Genomic DNA, 19,182 nt, shown 5'->3' with positions numbered 1-19,182 from the left:
TCCTCACAAATCTTCACAAATTTACGTCTCTTCTCAGTCCTCTCGTGCGGATCGGATCCGACTTGAGCAGGCACCAAGAGACATTGAAGGCAAATTCGTCCATCACGCGACTACAACTTGTTTTACGCGTTCGTAGTAGTTTCGTAAGCACATGACCTCTGCTCGCAAAAATCTCACATTTACTTTACATGGCTGGATACCTCTAGTTGGTTGTAATATGAGGTCTGTAACACGCAGATACCAGGAGACTGTTGCTTCTCTATTGCGACATTGCTCACACGTGCAGACTCTATACTCGTCGCTGTAGCATTTTGGCAAATCGATAGGCATTGTTGATCCCGACAGGACTCTATGCTTAGCAATTGTCGCTGGCTACTTTGCGATTACCCAATGGTACTCGCTGCCCGTTCCTGGTGCGTAGGGGAGCACATAGCGTGCCTAGGTCCTTACAACCTCTACGACAGCTGCTTCGAACATCGATGTGCCATTAGCCTGTGAAGCGACTCTATGACCCTAGCTGGCTCGCAGGTGGGTAGAGCTAGTCCTTTGCAATGTTCGAGGCCCAAGTCGAAAACATCAAGCTTTTCTTCATGGACTGGCACATCACCTGTTGCCTCGCTCGAGGTGGAACGGCGGTGTCATCCTCTGATTCCTACCGCTACCAATCTCTCAATCATACTTCAAAATCCCTAGAGACCTCGAGTATGTTGGGGATAGCCTCCACTTGTGGCGTAACGAAGGGGCCAAGGACTGGAATGACTCTCACATTGGGGTTGGAAATATCTAGTTGTGTGCTGTCTGCTCCAACGGTATCTCGCTCCCGCTTACTTTGCTTGGTCGATTGACGCTGTCATGATATAGCTGCTGCAGGCCATATGGTAAAGCCTACAGGTCCAGACAATAATATGCGGCAGTCCTGTGCTGAATTTCTGCGAGAGGTGGCCAAGATGATCGACAACAACACTGTTCTCGGAGCAAGCGCGATACTCAATGAGCTTCACGTTGGACTTCTTGTCTTCGTCTGCTGTGGCGGATAGGTTGTGAGCTGAACGAAAGTAGTATCGAAATTGCCCCGTTGTAAGCACGCTTATCTGGATGGAGATTTTGCCATCACATGCCAGGTGCAGGTACACCGTATTGACGCAGGTGAGAAGTTGGCCCGCTGCTAGTGCGTCTCAAGAATTTCACTGCCAGGTCTCTCGTCGGTATTGAGGAGTGTGCGATGTGTAGAAAGAGGAGCAGTTGATAGATGGACGAAAAGCAGCAATATATGAGAGTGAAGTTGGTGTTTCGAGAGATACTGTTGGTCAGCTTTATCGATTTTTAAATCAAGGCACGCGACGCCGCTAGTGGGATCGACGGCCAAGGTTGCCGGCAATGGTGGAGCACTGGGGCCGTTTCATCGCGGACAGGGGCCAACTCCAAAGTAGCGCCAGACACTTTTTGGAGGCCACCACCAACAGTCCGCCCACTCCCTCGACACTTGCTGGAGCAGCGAGTCAGGCTCGTCTTCAATCCTTTTGCTCGTCATTCACTCACTGCACACCACCACCGCCGCCGACCGACCCTCCCCCGACCGCCCAGCACGCCGCCGTTGACTGTTGTTGGAGCCGCTCCGACGCTCGCTCAGCCACCCATTTCACTGCTCAAACACGCCTGCCAGACACCACTGCGCGACCCTCGTCAAGCCGGTTTGACACTGCCAGCGCCCGGTCGAAACACGCAACAGACACCCATTCCTTGCCATGCATGCGACCGCTCTTTCGCGTCCCTCCTAGATCCAAGGCGACCTCGGCCGTCGCCCGCTGAACTGCCCTTCCAACGCACTTAAAGAACCATGGCGCGCCCTGGCATTCTCAGGGCCGACACGCTCGACCTCCAAGACCAAGACAGCCCCACCGCAGCAGAACACCACAAGCACCCGCAACCCAACGGCAACGCCCCCCACGTCGCCGCCCAGGTACATCAGGTACTCGAGGAGCGGCATTCAGAAGAGCAAGCCCTGGCCGACGCATGGAACATTGCGGGCAATCTGGCGGATAGCGCAGGCGCCATTGACCAGGCGCAAGCCAACAACAATGCCACCGAGCACGTAACAAACGGTGCCTCGCACGCTGGCGAGGAGGGAGGCGAGGGCGCCGAGTCCGATGCGGAAACAGACGACGACATGATGGACCGGATATCAAGTTCGCCAAGCATTGACGATGGTCAGTTCACTTTGCAATACTCACACCCCGTCTCGCTGCAACGCTTCGGGCCTGCACGCGTGGCAGACCTATCACCAGCACGCAGTTTGTCAACTCCAACTCGCGAGTCTTTCAACCAGACCGCAAACACTACGCCTGAGTCGTCGCCATTCTTGCAAACGCCTCAGCATTTGCCGTTGCGAGCAAGACACGTCGGAGTGGAGGAGGATTTTGCGCTTGCACAGCAGGTGACTTCTTCTCCATACGACCAGGTACCCCAAGACTTTCCTACGAGGTCATTCTCACTCCCAATGTCAAGGTATCATCAGATGGGTAGGTATAAGGAGGACGACACGCCCGGATTGGTACTGGACCCAGAACGCAGCGACGAATATGAAGAGCACGACAACTTCGGCTACCACGAGGATAGATCAGACCTTCCCAGCGACGGCGGAGAGGAGCGCGAGGCCGACCAGATCCAAGACGGCCGGCGACCGATTGAGAGCCCATTCCGCAACCATTCCTTCTTTACGAGCATGACGAGTCTTGGCCCTCCATCTTTGGAGCCATCGCCAAGCCTTACCAGCATCAACAGCATCGACCTCGATGCTTTGTTGTTGCCCGTAGACGACCCGTTGTTGGACACGCCACCTTCCCCTAATGGATCTGCCGGCTCATGGGAGAGCATGTCGAACTCGGATCTGGACAGCCTTGATATGCACGAGGATTGCCAAAACTTTGATGATGCTGAAGACATTTTCCTTAATCTTGACGACCGCTTCATTGACTCTGGTTGGGGTGGCGAGTGCTTACGAGAAACAGAAGACATCGATTTCGAGTTCGTCTACGCCCTGCACACATTTGTTGCGACTGTCGAAGGCCAAGCAAATGCTACCAAAGGCGACACAATGGTGTTGTTGGATGACAGCAATAGCTACTGGTGGCTCGTGCGGGTAGTGAAAGACAGTAGCATTGGTATGTTACAGATATGATGATATACTTGGACTCTACTGATGATCACAGGCTACCTACCTGCCGAACACATCGAAACGCCTACCGAACGACTTGCGCGATTGAATAAGCACCGAAACATAGACGTTTGTTCATTCCCACCATTTAATACGGCTCAAGCTAATGATGGTACTAGCTGTCTGCCACAATGCTCAGCGATAACTCAGAAAAGTCGAGAAATCCCATGAAGAAAGCGATGCGAAGACGCAAAGCAAAGACTGTCCAGTTCGCCGCGCCTACGTATGTTGAAGCCTCTGACTACGACTACTCTACCGAAGACGAGGAACACATGATCGATCCTTATGGCAGCTCTCTACAATCGGAGGGTCGTGACTCGACCGACGAGCCTGAGATCGAACTTGAAGAGCCTAAAGCCGAGCCAGCCGACTCTGGACTTGAACGCAGGTCAAGCACATCTTCTCAACGCGCGTCATTCGATCGTGAGCAGGCTGCCACAGCAGCACAAGCTCTTGCAGCGGCTGGCGTCGGCAACGATGAGAATGCACCGAAGCTCGTGGACAAGACAGGTGAGTTCGAGCGGTTTGGTATTGATGACAGCTTTCCAACGGTTTCGACAGAAGCTGCTCCGCTCAAGTCAAAGAAGACGCGGAATACGGATTCTTTCCTCAAAGACGACAGCCTGGAGACTCGCAAAATCACACTCACTCCTGGAATACTTCGCGAGGAAAACGCAGCTGCCAAGTCACCGACTGAGCCGCCACGTAACAACAGCATGGAGAGCCTCACAAAGACGAACTCACCAACTGAACAACCGGCGGCCAAGAAAGAAACGAAAGAAAAGAAGAAGGAGCCAAAGAAGGGTGGTATGCTTAGTGGCTTGTTCAAGAGTAAGAAAAAGGATAAGAAGGCGAAAGAGGAAGAGGCCGAGGCCGAGAAGCTGTCTGCCGATATGCAACGAGACTCGGCAAGATCGAGCCCATTACCTAGTGGGAAATCTTCGCCCGTGGAGAAGGCTGTCAATGGCCAACAGCCACTGGCCAGAACAACTGTGCAACAACCGCCAGCCGAAGAAGTCCGAGAGACATCAAATGATTCAAGCAATGGCTTTGTTGCCGAGCTCGAAGGCTCAGCGGTCGCGTATGAGATGGCTGCAAGCCATGATGAGCCTGAAAGCCAAAGTGATGCGCACGACCGTCTCAACATTGAAGCCGCACAGCAAGAGAAGAGTCGAGGCATTCCCAACCCTCTCTCGCCAATCACGAGTACCGTTACGAACACCGTGTCGAACATGCTCAAGACAAACGACGGCCACGACAAGCCCAAGAAGGCCAAGCGGTCGAAGAAACGTGTCGAGCTGGACGACTTCGACTCGCCACAAGACGAGCACGGCAAGGACCCATTCGCAGATCAGGCTGATGATAGCGAGGAGAGTGGTGAGAGGTTGTCAGAAAGCCCAGTCGAGATTTCATCCAGCTCTGCGTTCATGCACGGCACCGACTCGATTCACATTCCAATGATGGGCCCAGAAGACCATACCGAGGACGATGAGCCAGGCAGCCTCACATCCTCGCCAAGCATCATCGAACACCCCGCCGAGCCTATCGATGACGCCTCGCTCGGAGAAGACAACGACCCCACACCAACCGCTCGCTCTCCTCAGCCTGTCATTCACCCGCAAAAGTCCACCAAGACACCCACCCGCGGCCTCTCAACGGACAGCAACACTTCCTCATCGCGCCTCTCACCCCGTCCATCGCCCACAGTGTCCCAGCAAGCCTGGAGCGACGACTCCCTCCGCGCATGGTTGGAAGACGGCAGCGAAGTCCGCGACATGCTCGTCATGATCCACGACAAATCCGGCGTGACACCTGCCCGACCCGATCATCCTCTCATGGAGGGATTATTCGTTGAGCAAAAGAAGGGCGTGACGCAGATGATGGGGGAGCTAGATGGGTTGTTGGGGAGTTATTTGCAGAGGAAGGGGATGAAGTTTTGATGACGCTTTCCTTGTCTTTTGATTTCTGCGAGCTTTTGAGAAGCATGCATCGGCGCTCTTGACGGGGAATTGATGGAGAGGGTATGGGGTGGGAAGGGGATTGAACGGAGTCACGACCATTGCGCAATGCACACTACATGTATATACCCCTGCGGGAACCACAGCGACTGGCATACGCTCTTCATCGAGGGCACGAATTCGCTTTCTTGGGAATGGGATGGGGTATTGGAACGGGATGGAATGGGACGGGTGGTCTTCTGTTCTACATAGCGTGGTGAAAAAAATCCGCGACCTCAATCGAAGCGTTTTATGTTCTTTTCAGTCACTCTCCGTAGACTCCGGCTACGCCACCAAAGACACAATTCCGATCCACCTCCATCTCTCTAACCCAACCTCTTCGCCGCAAACCCCACCCTCCCCTCCTCCCCATCCAAAACCACAAACTGACTCTTCAGAAACACGTCCCCGAAAATATTCACGCCCAGCTCCGCGCTCGACTGGATCCCGCCGAAACAATACCCGTCCCTCGTCTGCGAAGGCGCATAGTTGAGGTAGCTCCCCGGCACGCGCGCGCGGTAGCCGTTGATCACGAGGGAGAAGTCTGGTGGTGGCGGCGGAGACACTTCGTTGCAGTCAAAGATCCAGCCGGCTTCGGAGACGGAGTAGGTGGAATTGGGGACGCCGGCGTAGTAGTCCTCCACAAGGGCGTCGGGGAGGAGGAGGAGGGTTGTGCCTGTGTCGACGATGCCGGGGGTGGGGGCCTTGGTGGTGGTGGTGGAGTTACCGATTGCGTAGCCACTCGCTTCGATGCCCCAGAAGCCCTGAGTGCTGTTCAGAGGCGTGTACGTCACGTCGCCGGACTTTTTGGCCCCGTCGATGAAGCCGAAGTCGTAGGTTCCGAACGCGCCGGCTTTGAGGTCGACGCCGATGACGCCGGCCTTCAGCAGTCCCTTGACGTTGTCGAAGAACGTCTGCTGGGTGTTGGGACGCACCGTGTTCAGCTTGCTGAAACCTAGGCCTAGGAGGCCTGAGGACGCGGAGTCCTGTGTGAAGGTCGCGGACACTTGGCGGGCGTTCTCGACGGCTTGGTGCGGGACCACGACGCCGCCGACGTTGACGCTGTCGAGCCAGACGTCGCCGGTGGAGGAGCTGCCGTCGCCGTAGACGATGGACCAGGTGCTCCCTGCGAGGGAAGAGGAGGTCTTGCTTGTGGAGGGGTTGTAGAGGGTTTGCCGGTTGACTTGGGTGGTGTTGGTTTCCGTGGAGAAGACCCAGCTTTGATGAACGGATGGTGTTAGCGGACACGGGGCAAGATGCAGGAGGGAACTTACAGATCTGCGGACCCGGTATCGAAGTCTAGGAACAGGCTCTGCGGTGGTGTGCCTATGGCGACGGAGCAGAGGTATTCGGAGTCGTAGACTTCTGGCTGTGTGGCGACGGAGCCTTGGTTCTGGAAAATGGCCGCAACCTTCGTGGCCGCGCTTTTGATGGAGGCGGGCAGTTGTTTGCCGTACTGGTGTCCTCATTAGCCTGAAACCTTTTCATTCCTGAACGTATGCTGACCTTCGCATAAGCCTTCACCAACGCCGACTGCCCCGTGGCTACATAGCCATTGTAGCCTGGATTGGCGACTTGGTTGACCGAGAAGGTATTTCCGGGTGCATTGTCACGAGAACGTAGGCCTTGAGGTGTTGCCTGAATGCTCGATGCCGCAAGGACGAGAGAAGCGACTTTGACGATCATCATGGCGACGACAGTCGAGAAACGATGACTTGGAGGTCTCAGTGGTCGTGGAGAACGACATTTTATGAATCAGGGCCGCCGAGGTGTGTTGGGTTTATGTTGCATGGCTGTGGCAATGGAACTGCCTAATGATTCGTTGCATCTCCGCCTCATGCTGCTGATATCTGTCGAACACTTAGGGGATACCACCTCGTATACGAACGTAGCCAGCTAGAACAGCTTCCAGCGCTATGGCACCATATCGCATCACCACTTTCAAATGGAGATCTTCGACGATAAGGGCGGACTAGGACAAGTACAATATATGTAGTCCTGGAAGCTGTGACGGACGCAGTTTTTCCGTCCATCAGAAAAGCTCAGACGTATGCTACCTTCTGCATTCGTCATAAGGCAAGGAAGTGCTTAGCTTTTGCTTCGTGTTGCTTGATCATCGAGCTAATACATTTTCATGTAGTGTTGAGAGAAATACGAAAGATGGCCAAACTATCTGCATGCACAAGTGCAAAACGCGGGTATCGTGGTCAAGGGAAGGCTTGGGTTACATCTCCTCTCCACAAAGCGAATGACAACTTCAACATAAGAGTCTTCAGCTGTCCTCAAGCCGGCCAGGCGAACCTCTCGGCCATACCATAAGACTCTCGTCCATTTTTGGGGACAGCCAATCTGCCCATCATGGTACGAAACCATGCATTATCCTCTTGCGCTACGCTGCTCGCCGCCGCCGCCATTGGGGCCTCCGCACTTCCATCATATTCCTTAGACGAAATAGCTTCTGGCAACGTATTCAGCTTTCCCGTTGGCTACTCGAACATCGCCAAGGACGACTTTTATCCCATCGTAAGCTGGCCCGTCACTTCTGCAATTTGCAAGCCGCTCAGCTTAGAATCCCAAATAGGTCAACGTCACCTTCGACGGACAGACTCTCCCCGTCCTCCTCGACACAGGTTCGGGCGACCTCTTCGTAGCCAGCGACAGGTGTAATGTCGTTGACGTACAGAGCGGCTGCTATCTGGCCCAGACGTACAAGATTACGGTACGGCTTGCTTCCAACTTCGGCACTTGGTGGCTCTTGTAAGCTGATGAACCACATGCTAGAAATCTACGAAACTTCTCAATGAGACTTTCGGCACTGTGGTGGGCCTCGGGACCGTGTCTGGAACGGACAGTTTTCAGAAGGTCTCAGTGGGTGGGAAGACGATTCTGAATCAATTGGCCGTTCGTAAGTGTGCCGCCAGCCTTATCAGCGCCAATGATTTGTGACGGCTAATGATCCCGCTGCCGCCAGCTCTCGTTAACTTCTCGGGCAGCGCAGGCGAATTCCAAGACGGTCAGTTCTCCGGTATCTGGGGCCTGAACACCCGCAACGTATCCCGCAACTGGTACTTCAACCAGCGACTTCCGTTCATGGACACTCTGCTGGCGCAGGGGAAGTTGGCAAAGCCGCTGTTCTCGCTCACATTCCCTCGTCGTTATGATCCAGACTCCATCAAGGGATCTCTCACGATTGGCGGGATTGAGAATATCCCAGCCGCATCGAAGGTGACGTACAGCGATATGATTGATACTCTGAAGTGAGTTGTTTGCTGCACGCGAAGAAGCCTGGTCCCCTGATATCGCTTGGCAGCTACAACTACGACCCTCCAGTCCTCGCCCCGCAAGGCTGGACAGTCCAAATACAAGCCATCCGCGTCAACGGCAAGACAATCCCAGTCAGCAAAGGCGGTACGTTCCCCATCACGACCGCATGAAACGCAGATGTCTAACAAAACCTTAGACCTAGACCCAGCAGGCCGCTACCTCTCCCTAATCGACAGCGGCAGCTCACGCCTCCTCTTCCGCCGCCCCGAATTCGAGAAAATCGCCGCAGCCTTTACCGGAAAGACGGTCATCAACCCAGACCAGGATATCTACTTCGACTGTTCCATCCCGCAACTCATCGAGCTGAAGTACCACGACACCTGGTTCCCCATCGACCCCCTCGACATGATCGTTTCGGACGACCATGGCATCGTCAACGGGACGGAGCTGTACGATCAAACCCATTTCATTGTTACTCCTAGTTTGCTGACCAAAGTCATGTCTTTGCAGCTGCCACGCCCCTATCAGTACCTGGGACCGTACATTTGGCGATTCGATCATCGGGCCTACGTTCTTGAAAAATGCTGTCTCCGTGTTTGACTATGTCGGTAATGATGCTTTGGCTCAGCAGCCGCGTTTGGGGTTGGCGCCTTTGACGGATGCGGCGGCGGCGGTGAAGCGGTATTCGTCGCTGTACCAGCAGCGGCTCGTGTAATTTGTGGCTAAAGGGATGTTGCAAAGGGGTGCAGGTGCCGCCAGGAGGTTGAGGTGAGGATTCGGAATTGGACAGCCCTATTTTGGTCAGAGGGCTGGTGATGTGCGTGCTGTTCTTTGCCTGCCGGGTGTTCCGCTTCAGGAAACGGACGCATCTGCGTCTGGAAGCGGGCGCAGCACCGGTGGCCCGTGCGGCGTTCGTTTGCATAACTTCACGACGCGCCCGCCCTCGCATCCTCTTTCTCTTTTCCACCTCTCTTCGAAACATGACCCCCCCTTCTACGCCGGCGTTTCGGCCACAATTTTCTGAGCAGCCTGCACGCACATAACGAGCAACCGGCACACAATCACGGGCGATCCACGTGTGTCGTCAGTAGGTGACCGGGACCGCATCAGTCGCTCTGCGCGATACATGCGATTGCTAACGTGGGGAGTTGTGCCTGTACAGATCACCGCCCCGCACATACTCGCGGACGACTGAGACCGGACCCTCACATATCCATGTCCTGCGCCTGTCGATCCGACTTTACTACGCCTCCTCCGCGGTCGGCGAAGCGAACACGACGTCCCACCCATCGAGAGCAGCCTCGTTATCGAGCAAAGGATGGCTGCCTGTGACCAATATCTCAGCGCTGAGTGATACGGTTGCCTGCGCTCGTTGCAGTTGGTTCGTTAGCTTTTGCGTAGTCAAATGATGATCGTCGTCGTTCGAGGCAGCCTCACATGATACGACACGGTTGGCGTTCGATCACGAGTCTCGAAGCGGCGCATCCGGAACGGTGTATGCTGCTCCAGAGAGACAACGCACACGTCACACAGGCACATCCTAGGGGTCGACTCACTTCCACCGTCACGCCGCTAGCGACCGTGGGCGGCGTCGACCCGTTGCAGCGCAGAGGACGGAGGCGAAGCACATGAGCACTCGCATGTCTCGGAGCACTCTTTCAGGATCGAAAGGCATTAAGCCAGCACTGCTCCAACCCGCGAGAATGTTCCTTTTTATAAACGCTTTCTCTCTCGCACGGCTGTATAAGGACGTAAAATGTTGCTTGCCGATCGTGTTGACTCCTCGCTCCATTCGCTCGACATTATCACGGTAGGCTACTTTAAGTGGGGCGAACACCCCAATGTCGCAGGGTTGCAGCTTATGGGATGTATGAGAAGGTAGACGACAGAGGAGGATCTGGTTAGCGAAACAGTGCTCCAGAATCTCAAGCGTTTCATGCGTGCCAAATCTATCACAGATTAGAACCCGTGTTTTTCCATTTGCCCGTTCTCTGGTCTGAGGGTCGAACACTCGCTTCAGCCACTCCAAGCTAATCTGGGAAGTCGGTCTACCCGGATTCGGAGCATGCATAGTGCCACCCGGGTGTAGGAAAGGTCGTCCAATTACTCCGATGTGTAGAGGCTGGCCAGATGATCATGGGGCTCAAGTACCTACCGTCACCACTAATGCATTCTATAGCTGTCACTGTCGTTCGCTTCACACGCGCGCCTCTATAGCCCCGTGTGTCGTTTCTGCCCACCAGCACTTTGACAGCGCCTAGCATGGAGAGCATTACTCCGGTCTCGTCCATGTTGTACACATTCTCCGACACGATAGCAGGGTCTTGTAAGACGTTGCCTATCACTTCGTACCAATGCGAAACCTTGTCACAGATGTTTTTCTCATGTCGACTCCAATCAAGCGCTCTTACTTTCATGGCCTTCAACTCGGGATGGCGGTTCTCGAACGCCTTGGCCCAGTTCTTGCTCGGAAATTTCGGTGGCCTTTCAGACACGGGCCTATATCGGGTAGCACTGTAGGCTATACATGGCATGTACTTCATTCGCACAGGGTATCCGAGGTTAGACATCTGTAAAACGAAATCGGCGCCTGCCTTCTCTTCTGATGGCGCGAGATATTGTTGGCATTGTGCTTTGTCTTCCTTGGAGCGTCGTCCACGAGCACGGTGATGGAGCGTCGAAGATGGGACACCGCTGTGATCTGCAAGTGCCCGATACGAGGTCGGGACGTCGGGAGGCACGCCTTGTTGGAGTACCTGGCTAGCCTTGTCCATCCTGTGGAATATGAGAGTCACTTTCGATAAAGTATGGAGGGGAGAAGAACATTCGTTGGAAAGAAGGCCACGTTGCTTTCGCAGACACTTCTAGAAGCCCTCGGAACGCGCCGCTCTAAGCGGCTAAGTTGAGCCTCGCTGCCCGGCGATAGGCCGCATAATTTCTGTGGAACCCTCAGAGAAGTGTCGCAAAATGGTGTAGGATGTCGGTGTCTTGTGGCATAGAGACAACTCTTCTTGTGAAATCTGAGGATGTCTAGAATCGATCGAGACAATCATACCCGTTTTCCCAATAAGGATTATAGTATTCTTTCACATTCATCTGTTCACTCTGCCGAGAGGGTCGACCATGTCCAGCCGTTGCCAGCATTTCGATCTTTCGAATCCACTTCTTCGCATTTGTTTGGCTACATCTAAAAGGACGGAGTAGGATCTTGCGCTCGGTCTCTGCTCGAACATGTGGAGTTTTGACTATCGGTCCAATTTCAGTAACGGTCTCAAAGCGCCATCACTGCTCACGGTCTAATCCGCCAATACATGTTTCTGGCTGGCCCACCGACTGAGCGGCCGCCGGTATTTGCCTCTCGCAACGCTGTCATAGGAATCACCCATGACTAGCGCCTCAAGATGCGCTTCGTGCTTTTGCAAGAGACCATCCGCAGCGAGCCCAGATTCCCGTGTTGAGAGAAATGGATCAGCAGTATGGACGAAGAAAACATCCAGAATACCTCGCAGCTGTTCGAGTGGACGCACAATCTGCTCGTATACTCCGATGAGAGCTTTCTTGGATTCTGCAAGATTTTCTGTGCGAATGCAATCGTCCCAGGGATGTGTTTCGTGGCCCATGTACAGAGTCAACGCCAGCTTGTCGCAATGACAAGCTGCACGTTGGATCGCCTTTTCCCAATCGGCCAAGACGGCTGGTTCAATACCATGATAGGTATAGGTAAATGCTTGAAAGAGGATTTCGAGGCTTCGCAAGTTCCTCAGGCTATCAGAAGAGAGAGCAGTGTGCAAAAAAATTGATGCCTCGAATCTTTCCGTCCGAGGCCCAGCTGGCTGCTCACGAGGGTAAGAGCTGGAACTTTCAGACCTAAGAACAAATCGGTTGCGAGAGTAAAAGACTTGTCTGGAGTCTTGCAGCATTTTTCGACATACGAGTAAGAACGGCAGTGGCGATAAGAAGCACCCGCATACCGCTGGGTAGACGCTATGGTGCTTACTGCAGAAGTCATCGCAGTAGCTGCGATAGAAGGCCTGCCGGCAGTCACAATGTTCTCTTCGACGTGTGTCGTAGAGATCGTAGCGGCCGCAGTCTGGTAATACCCAAAATTGGACCTCCTGGTATGGGGTCACCAAGTCCGTAAAACCAAGGATATGCTGGCGTATCTCGGTCGGGAGTTCGAGGAAACGGAAATGGTCTCGAACAGCTGGCATGTGGCCTGTAACATTCAGCACTGCTTTTCGAGCCACGTCCTCCAGCTCGACGATGTTGTCGGCATTCAACCGGATTGTGCATTTAGGGATGTGTAATTGTCGTATCGGATCCAGAATAAGATCTGCTGTCTTCGAGTCCGCAACGTCACAGATCAAGCTCAGCTCCAGGTCCGAGTAGTGTTGCGAGAGAGCTAGCTGTTTGATCATCTTCGTCCACGAGGGCAAAAACTTTTGAGCTTTCCTGGCATCCCAATTGGCTATGGGCATAGTAGGTGCGCGATGCCAACGTGTGCAGCATAAATAACCACATCCGGAGCCCCATTCCAGCGTGGAATTGAGGACGACAGTCAAGCGCTTGCAGTAGCGGAGTAGATTGTACGGCGGGCCGACGAGGGCCTCCATTGTGAACTCTGAGAGTTCTGGGCTATGCACCTCGATGCGGTAATGTGTACAAAGACATCGTGCTATATCGCCTTTCAAAACGCGACTGGCGAGGCGGAGGTTAGCGTAAGATGAGAGAACCTTGGCCGAGTCGCAGTCATCCGGGCTAAACACAAACGTATTGTTTTTCTGTTGTATGTAAAGGACTGTATCGGCGGCAAGTGCTGCTTGATAGAAATAGATCCTGTGCCTGATTCTCTCTGGGAGATCCAAGAAAGTGGTCGGAACTCGCGAGGTGTGCTTGCAGTGGCCGTCCAGATAATTGCAGATGCGCGATTGAATCATGTCTCGGCGATGAACCTTGAGCCCGATGGAAGTGTGTCGTCAATGTCTTTGTAGAAAATGTGAAAGCAAATCAAGAGAAGTTGTTGTCAGCGGCACGGCGTGCCACTATTATTAGCCCTCGCGCGCTAGCAAACTATAATCCGAAAGCCATGTAATTGGCGCACCGCTTTCCCTGCAGCTTATAACCGCTTGACCGCCGAAATCGCGCCAACATGAAGGGCAAAACATCGTCAGCAGCTGAATACGTTCGAACGAAACTATCAAAGATCTAATAATACATCAAACGATCCCCGAGACTCCTCTCAAACCTCCCAACTCTTCGTGATAACAAGAAAAACCCCAGACCGCATAACAGATAGCCCAGCACAAGATACCCATAAAGCAACGGCGCACAAACAAACAACATCTTCGCACCTCTTAGACAGCTCATTGGCCAATCTAGCCTTCACCAGTGAGACCAGAGCAGATAGCTGCCAACTCCTCTCCCAGCTCAACATCTGCCACCGCAAACTCGGGCTCAATTGCAACCAGCGCATCGGCTAGAAGCTCGAGAAACTCGCATGCAAAACTGCCACTTGTCTCGTGAAACTTATACTGCGCCTCAACGAAGTCGGTCGGTCCAGGTTCCGGTGCAAGACGCCAGAATTGGGAGTAGTAATTCACCAGAGCCAGCTCTGCCATGTTGCACAGCTCAATTTCTTCATGTTCTAGAACTGGGTGATCTCTCCGGAAGAGCTTATCGTACCAGTTCCTCTTCGTGAGGACTTGGTAGTTCGCCTTATAGCAGTTGTTCCCGGTGGCGGACTTGGCAGCGCTCTGAGCGAGGGACTGGATCATGGCATCGCGGAGGGATGTCTGGTTGTACGAGCTGAAAGCGGCGAAGATTTCCAGCTCACCATCGTGGGAAATGGAGTCGCTCTCGACATAAGTGATGCCTTTGATAGTTGCAGTCCCGCTGCATTTAGTCGCACTGGTAGTTTGCGTGACAGGTGGACAGACGCTCACGAGCGCATTCGAGACGCCAGTATAGAGAGCATCGCCTGTGAGAGTTCCAACATGTAGCCTACACCGTTGTTAGAGAGAAGAATAATACGGGCAAGGTGGTACTTACGGAGACGTTGCTACTGTGACAGAGGCTTTGGCCTTCTGAGGTAGGCAATTGGGAATGGTGGTGCAAGAGTCCTCATTGTTGACTACCTGACTGCAGATTTCGCAAAGAGCCGAATTCGTCGTGGTGGAATGGAACCCGTGGCAACCGTGAGCGTACCAGAAGATGGCAGAGCCGTGTATTCGCACGCTTGAGTGGCCACAGCACCGGATGAAATGGAGAGTAGGGGTAGCGTTACGGACGACTGACAAACGCAATACTGTGTGTTGATGCCTGAATCCGGATCCTGATGCTGCAGTGTACACGATGGTTTGGGGCCTGCGGAAGTTGCTTTGGTCGAGGAGGTAGGAGTTGGCCCCGAAGGAGCAGGTGTAATAGGAGCAATGCTCAGCTCGGAGGAGATCTGGGCCGCGGGCTGAGGACTTGCGCTGAGTACTGGCGGACTCAGATACGAGCTACAAGAGGCCTTATCATCGCGCACCCGAAGTCTAAACTTGGGATTGGATGTTTCACAAGCACTCTCGATGGCACTCGCTGCAGAAATGTCGTCTGCTGTAATGTCTGAGCCGTCGTAGTCCGATGCATTTTCGAGGTCATCCATGCTGGTATCACGGCGCCGCGTGGGCCGTCGTACCCAATTAGTGACCCCCAGCCCCTGGGCCACAGTTTGGCAACTGGGGATTCTAGGGTCATTACCGCCGCTAGAGCAAAGATTCCATATCCCAGCCTTCCCGGAGTCCTGAGGATTGTCCGGATTGTGCCAGTCTCCATATACACCCAACACGAGGCCTCCTTGATATTGGCCGTTCGCAATTCGAGCTGGAGCGACGCTCGATTCCCAGTTAAAAAACGCGCCATCCTCGGCGTGGAACTTGCCCTTTTTGGAATTAGCATCGATAAAACCGCGTGCTTGTTGGTACCAGTTTGGAGCTCCGATAAGGGGATTAAAAGCGCTCGGTGGTCCAGTAGCCCGTTTGATCATGTCCTCCTTGCGCGGGCCTTGCGGAATCGATGAGACGGTGAAAACTTGAGTGACTGGATCCCAGATCACGGCGACCAAGCAGTACCCTTTCTTGGTGGACCTCGTCTTCCAGTCGCTATTTTGCTGTACTAGCCAGTTGTATGACAGGGCGGCGACTTCGATCACATCGTATTGATCGACATCGCCAGCTTGCTTGTCCGAGAAGACACTGGCCAAAGGATACCGACTGTACCAGGTGGGCTTGCTTGACCAGGCAGCACCGTTGCCCCGTTGCTGCATCGCCAGAGTCTGTGGCGCAGCATAGCAGAGTTTGAACAAGCAAGCAGCCAAGAAGGCCAAGAGAAGGTGCATTGTAAGGGAACGAATGAGTGCCAGAGTTTGATAGCGTCAGTGAGCTAATGAGAATAAGCCTTGCGCCGTTGCTGTGACAAGCATTACCAAGGTCGCGAGCCGAACTCTTGATTTATACAAAATCTTGAAGAGCATCAACATCTTCTTGGCCAGCATGTCGAGTGATCCCAAACGGTAGAGTGTCTTGCTAGCCGCCCACAACTCGATGGATGGTTGGTGTTGGTCCTCTGTGTCTCTCTCTTTGGGCGAGTACATCTCTGCGTGTTGGTCTTGCACAAGTCGAACAAGCTGCGATTCGTTCAATATTGCCACCTTGAGTGATGCTGGTTGGAAGCAGCTCGGCCAAGCCTGATCCTCAATCCGTCAAACCATAGCCGCCAGGATTCTTACCGACACATCTGCGCTCGGAAGGGTCATGAAAGCCCGAAGCTGTTGGTACTGTATGTGTCTTCGGTGTCCTTGCACATTGGAGCATGAAAAACGACGCCCGCATGTAGGAATGTCTGAAGCTAAATCGGGGCGTTCCGCTGCAGGAGAATCCTTCGACGGCTGCAAGGCACAAACTTCGCCCCAGGCAGCTGAAAGGATTTTGTTGTAGGCGGTAATAGAGCGGGCTTTGCGCGGCTACAAATAGAAACGGGCTGAGTCAACGACAGATGCTCTCTGCACTTCTGTTGGCTTGCGTTAGTGTTGAGCTCGGCGCCAAAGAAAAGCGGAGCGGAATACAGCTGGACGCACAAAGCACTTTGGCCACCATCTTTTCCAGCATCTCAGCCGCCTCGCCCTCGGGCGTCCTGGCAACTATGCGGCGGAAGTGGCAGTCACTCGAGGCGCTCGTGGTCACGGTCGAGGACTGCCGCCGACTCGGGGCACGAGGCGCACTCGTCCTAGTAGTCTTGGTGCTCGGCGCAAGCTGGACATGGTCCCAATGGCGCCGGCGCCAGCGACGGTGACCAGACATCTCTTGGTAGAGTTCTTTCTACCACAGTTCGCCCTAATCCACCCATTCTCGGTTGCTTCTTGGAGATACTGCTTCAAGACTTGTAGCTCCCGAGCCGATTGGTGGTACAGGGGTCGGAATGGAGGCTTTTTCCCTTCCTCCAGGAGTATCTCATGCTCGGCGCCGTCTGGTAGCTTGCGCGCCGTCTTCGGGTCGTATTGAAAGACATCTTCATAGTCTCTGAACTCGTCTGGCAAATCGGATGGCCCGACAGAGTCGCCTTGAACTTGCTGAATAGTAATAGCATAGACATGGGAAGCGCCCTTGAGATCTGTAGCAAACTCCTATGGTTCGCGCAAGCGCGCCGCCTGCGACTGGGTACTGTAGGTCCAGCTGTTAGTGCTACTATCCATCAGGACAGCCTGGCGGTGACGCCATGGCCTTCCTAAAATGCATACGTCTTCCGCTGTGTCGAACGAATAGAACGTTGCTCCTGTAGTGCGCTCGACGCCTGCAGAGTCTGTGAGGCGCACGCGTGCGTAATATGCTCCATAGCAGAAGCTCTGCTGCCCTGCGAAGGAGTTGACCTTCGGCAAGGCTGCGTGGCTCAAGCGCGGCAGCTGATGTTGTAGTGCAAGCCGCTGCGGGATCACGTTGACATCTGCTCCATCGTCGAGAAGGAAGTACATATCTTTCATGCCCGCCTTCGTCTCGACTGCGCCGCGCAAGGGCGTCGCTTGCCTGCAGTCGACTTTTGATGCCCCGTCTAGCTGCGAGCCTTCGCTAGACGGGTGGAGTTTTTTTCCTCCTTCCCTGCTTCGACCCTGCGTGTCGCCTGCGGTTTGTTTTCGTCCCACAGGTGCTTCGAGCGGCACTTATTCTTATAGTGTCCTTTCTTATAGCAGCCAAAGCATTCAGCCTCAGCCTTGTTAACTGAAGGTGTCTCCTTGTGCGCGTCACCAGCGCCAGCCTTACGGTTCGCAGCACCTGAGGCTGACGTACTGTGCTTGTTCTTTTTAGGAGGGCGTTGAGACGACGGGTCGCCGAGTTGGCGCTTGCTGTGCGCAGACTGATCGGTGCTCTCGATCCTCGTGGCTAGCGTTACTAGCTCTTGACGGGTCTTGGGGATCTCGTGATACTTCACAATAGCAGGGCGTAGCGCAGGCTGGAGCTTTGCGAGGAGATGGCGCACCCTCTGTGGCTCGCTATAGTCTCCGAGTTGATCTTCCAAAGTATCCAACTCTGTAGCGAACTGCTGGACAGTTTGTCCCTCGCGCTGCCGAATCTTGTCGTACTCCAAGGTGACGCTAAGCATGCGGTTCACAGGATCGCCGACTGCGTCACGCACGAAGTCCTTGAAATCAGCGTAGGTGTATCCATTTTCCACATCATCAATGGAGTATAGGTTATGCCAACGCTCTTGCGCCTCGCCTGCGAGATACATGATGCTATACAGCACCTTATCCCGATCTGTACAGTACGTGTCTGTCAAAGCGAATATAAGGTCCAGTTCCCTCAAGAATCCGCGCGCCTCTTTCATGTTATCGCCTTCAAACTGACGAGGCTCGCGTAGGCGTGGCCTGCTCGACGGCTGCGAGCCGCTAGCGCTGCGCGGGTTCAAATCCTCTACGCTTGGTTGGATCGACTAGGGAGTTGGGTCTCTGCTGTGAGCAGATGGTCCTGGGGTAGCGCCAGCGGTGCGCAGGCGCCGCAGGCGTTCCACCTCAGCTTCGAGACTCCGGGCTTCGATCTCAGCTCGCAGGCGATCTCGTTCTTCGCGGAGGGTTGCTATGTTCTCCTGGACGGATGCTAACAAAGCCGACTCGTCGCGTTCAGGGCGCTCGCGCAGCGCAGGCGACCCAGTTCTCGACATCGTTTTGGGGTCCTATGGATTGCTCCTTAGGGGGGGAGAGATTAGAACTGTCAAAGGGGGTGTGTAGCAATGTATAGGACGCCCGCCGAACCACTGGGTGGGTTCGTGATCGAACTAATCTCTGCCTTGTTCGTTGAGCCTGCGAAGCGCAGGATGTGATTGTGCGTCACGTGCACGGCAGCAGCCGGCCTGACTCGACCTCACCTCTTAGCATCCTTAGTATCTTTCCTTATACCCTTACAGCTATAGTAGGTCGCTAGTAGTAAGAAGAGGCTAATATCTAGAGAGTATAAATAATATATAGAATAAGATAGATATACTACTACTAATATTTAATTAGTATAGTATATTAGGATTAGTTTATTAATCCTAGAATTTTATTTAATATAGATACTAAGCTTAAGTCCTTAGTTAGAGTATAATAGGGGGTTGTAGTAATATATAGAACTCCAATTAACCTAGTACTAGGTTAAGCGTAGAATAAACTTCTACTTTCTCTATCCTCGTATACGGCGA

At 53.8% G+C, this 19,182-nt stretch overlaps 5 protein-coding genes across 5 annotated transcripts; 2 read left to right on the top strand and 3 right to left on the bottom strand.

The window, feature by feature from the left end:
• Positions 1–1,837: 1,837 nt before the first annotated feature.
• On the top strand, positions 1,838–5,154 carry M409DRAFT_60777 (uncharacterized protein; the record flags this gene model as incomplete). Its single annotated transcript, XM_033814573.1, has 3 exons — positions 1,838–3,161; positions 3,210–3,283; positions 3,334–5,154. 3 exons carry the CDS (start codon positions 1,838–1,840, stop codon positions 5,152–5,154), a joined length of 3,219 nt encoding a protein of 1,072 aa, XP_033660315.1.
• A 383-nt stretch (positions 5,155–5,537) lies between these two features.
• On the bottom strand, positions 5,538–6,897 carry M409DRAFT_37926 (uncharacterized protein; the record flags this gene model as incomplete). The annotated part of the gene is made up of 3 exons (XM_033810832.1): positions 5,538–6,429; positions 6,486–6,667; positions 6,718–6,897. The coding sequence occupies 3 exons, from the start codon at positions 6,895–6,897 to the stop codon at positions 5,538–5,540; spliced, it is 1,254 nt and encodes a 417-aa protein (XP_033660314.1).
• Positions 6,898–7,569: 672 nt separating this feature from the next.
• On the top strand, positions 7,570–9,190 carry M409DRAFT_30042 (uncharacterized protein; the record flags this gene model as incomplete). The annotated part of the gene is made up of 7 exons (XM_033809733.1): positions 7,570–7,734; positions 7,793–7,930; positions 7,993–8,116; positions 8,183–8,468; positions 8,522–8,619; positions 8,672–8,924; positions 8,986–9,190. 7 exons carry the CDS (start codon positions 7,570–7,572, stop codon positions 9,188–9,190), a joined length of 1,269 nt encoding a protein of 422 aa, XP_033660313.1.
• Positions 9,191–13,850: 4,660 nt separating this feature from the next.
• On the bottom strand, positions 13,851–15,853 carry M409DRAFT_60774 (uncharacterized protein; the record flags this gene model as incomplete). Its single annotated transcript, XM_033814572.1, has 3 exons — positions 13,851–14,475; positions 14,524–14,605; positions 14,680–15,853. The coding sequence occupies 3 exons, from the start codon at positions 15,851–15,853 to the stop codon at positions 13,851–13,853; spliced, it is 1,881 nt and encodes a 626-aa protein (XP_033660312.1).
• A 1,284-nt stretch (positions 15,854–17,137) lies between these two features.
• M409DRAFT_60773 (uncharacterized protein) lies at positions 17,138–18,237 on the bottom strand (the record flags this gene model as incomplete). Its single annotated transcript, XM_033814571.1, has 2 exons — positions 17,138–17,667; positions 17,796–18,237. The coding sequence occupies 2 exons, from the start codon at positions 18,235–18,237 to the stop codon at positions 17,138–17,140; spliced, it is 972 nt and encodes a 323-aa protein (XP_033660311.1).
• Positions 18,238–19,182: the final 945 nt, after the last annotated feature.

The sequence above is a fragment of the Zasmidium cellare genome, assembly GCF_010093935.1.
Source record: "Zasmidium cellare ATCC 36951 unplaced genomic scaffold M409scaffold_59, whole genome shotgun sequence".
Taxonomy (NCBI): domain Eukaryota; kingdom Fungi; phylum Ascomycota; class Dothideomycetes; order Mycosphaerellales; family Mycosphaerellaceae; genus Zasmidium; species Zasmidium cellare.
Note: the sequence above shows the minus strand (reverse complement) of the source record. Positions and strands in the feature narration are given on the sequence as shown.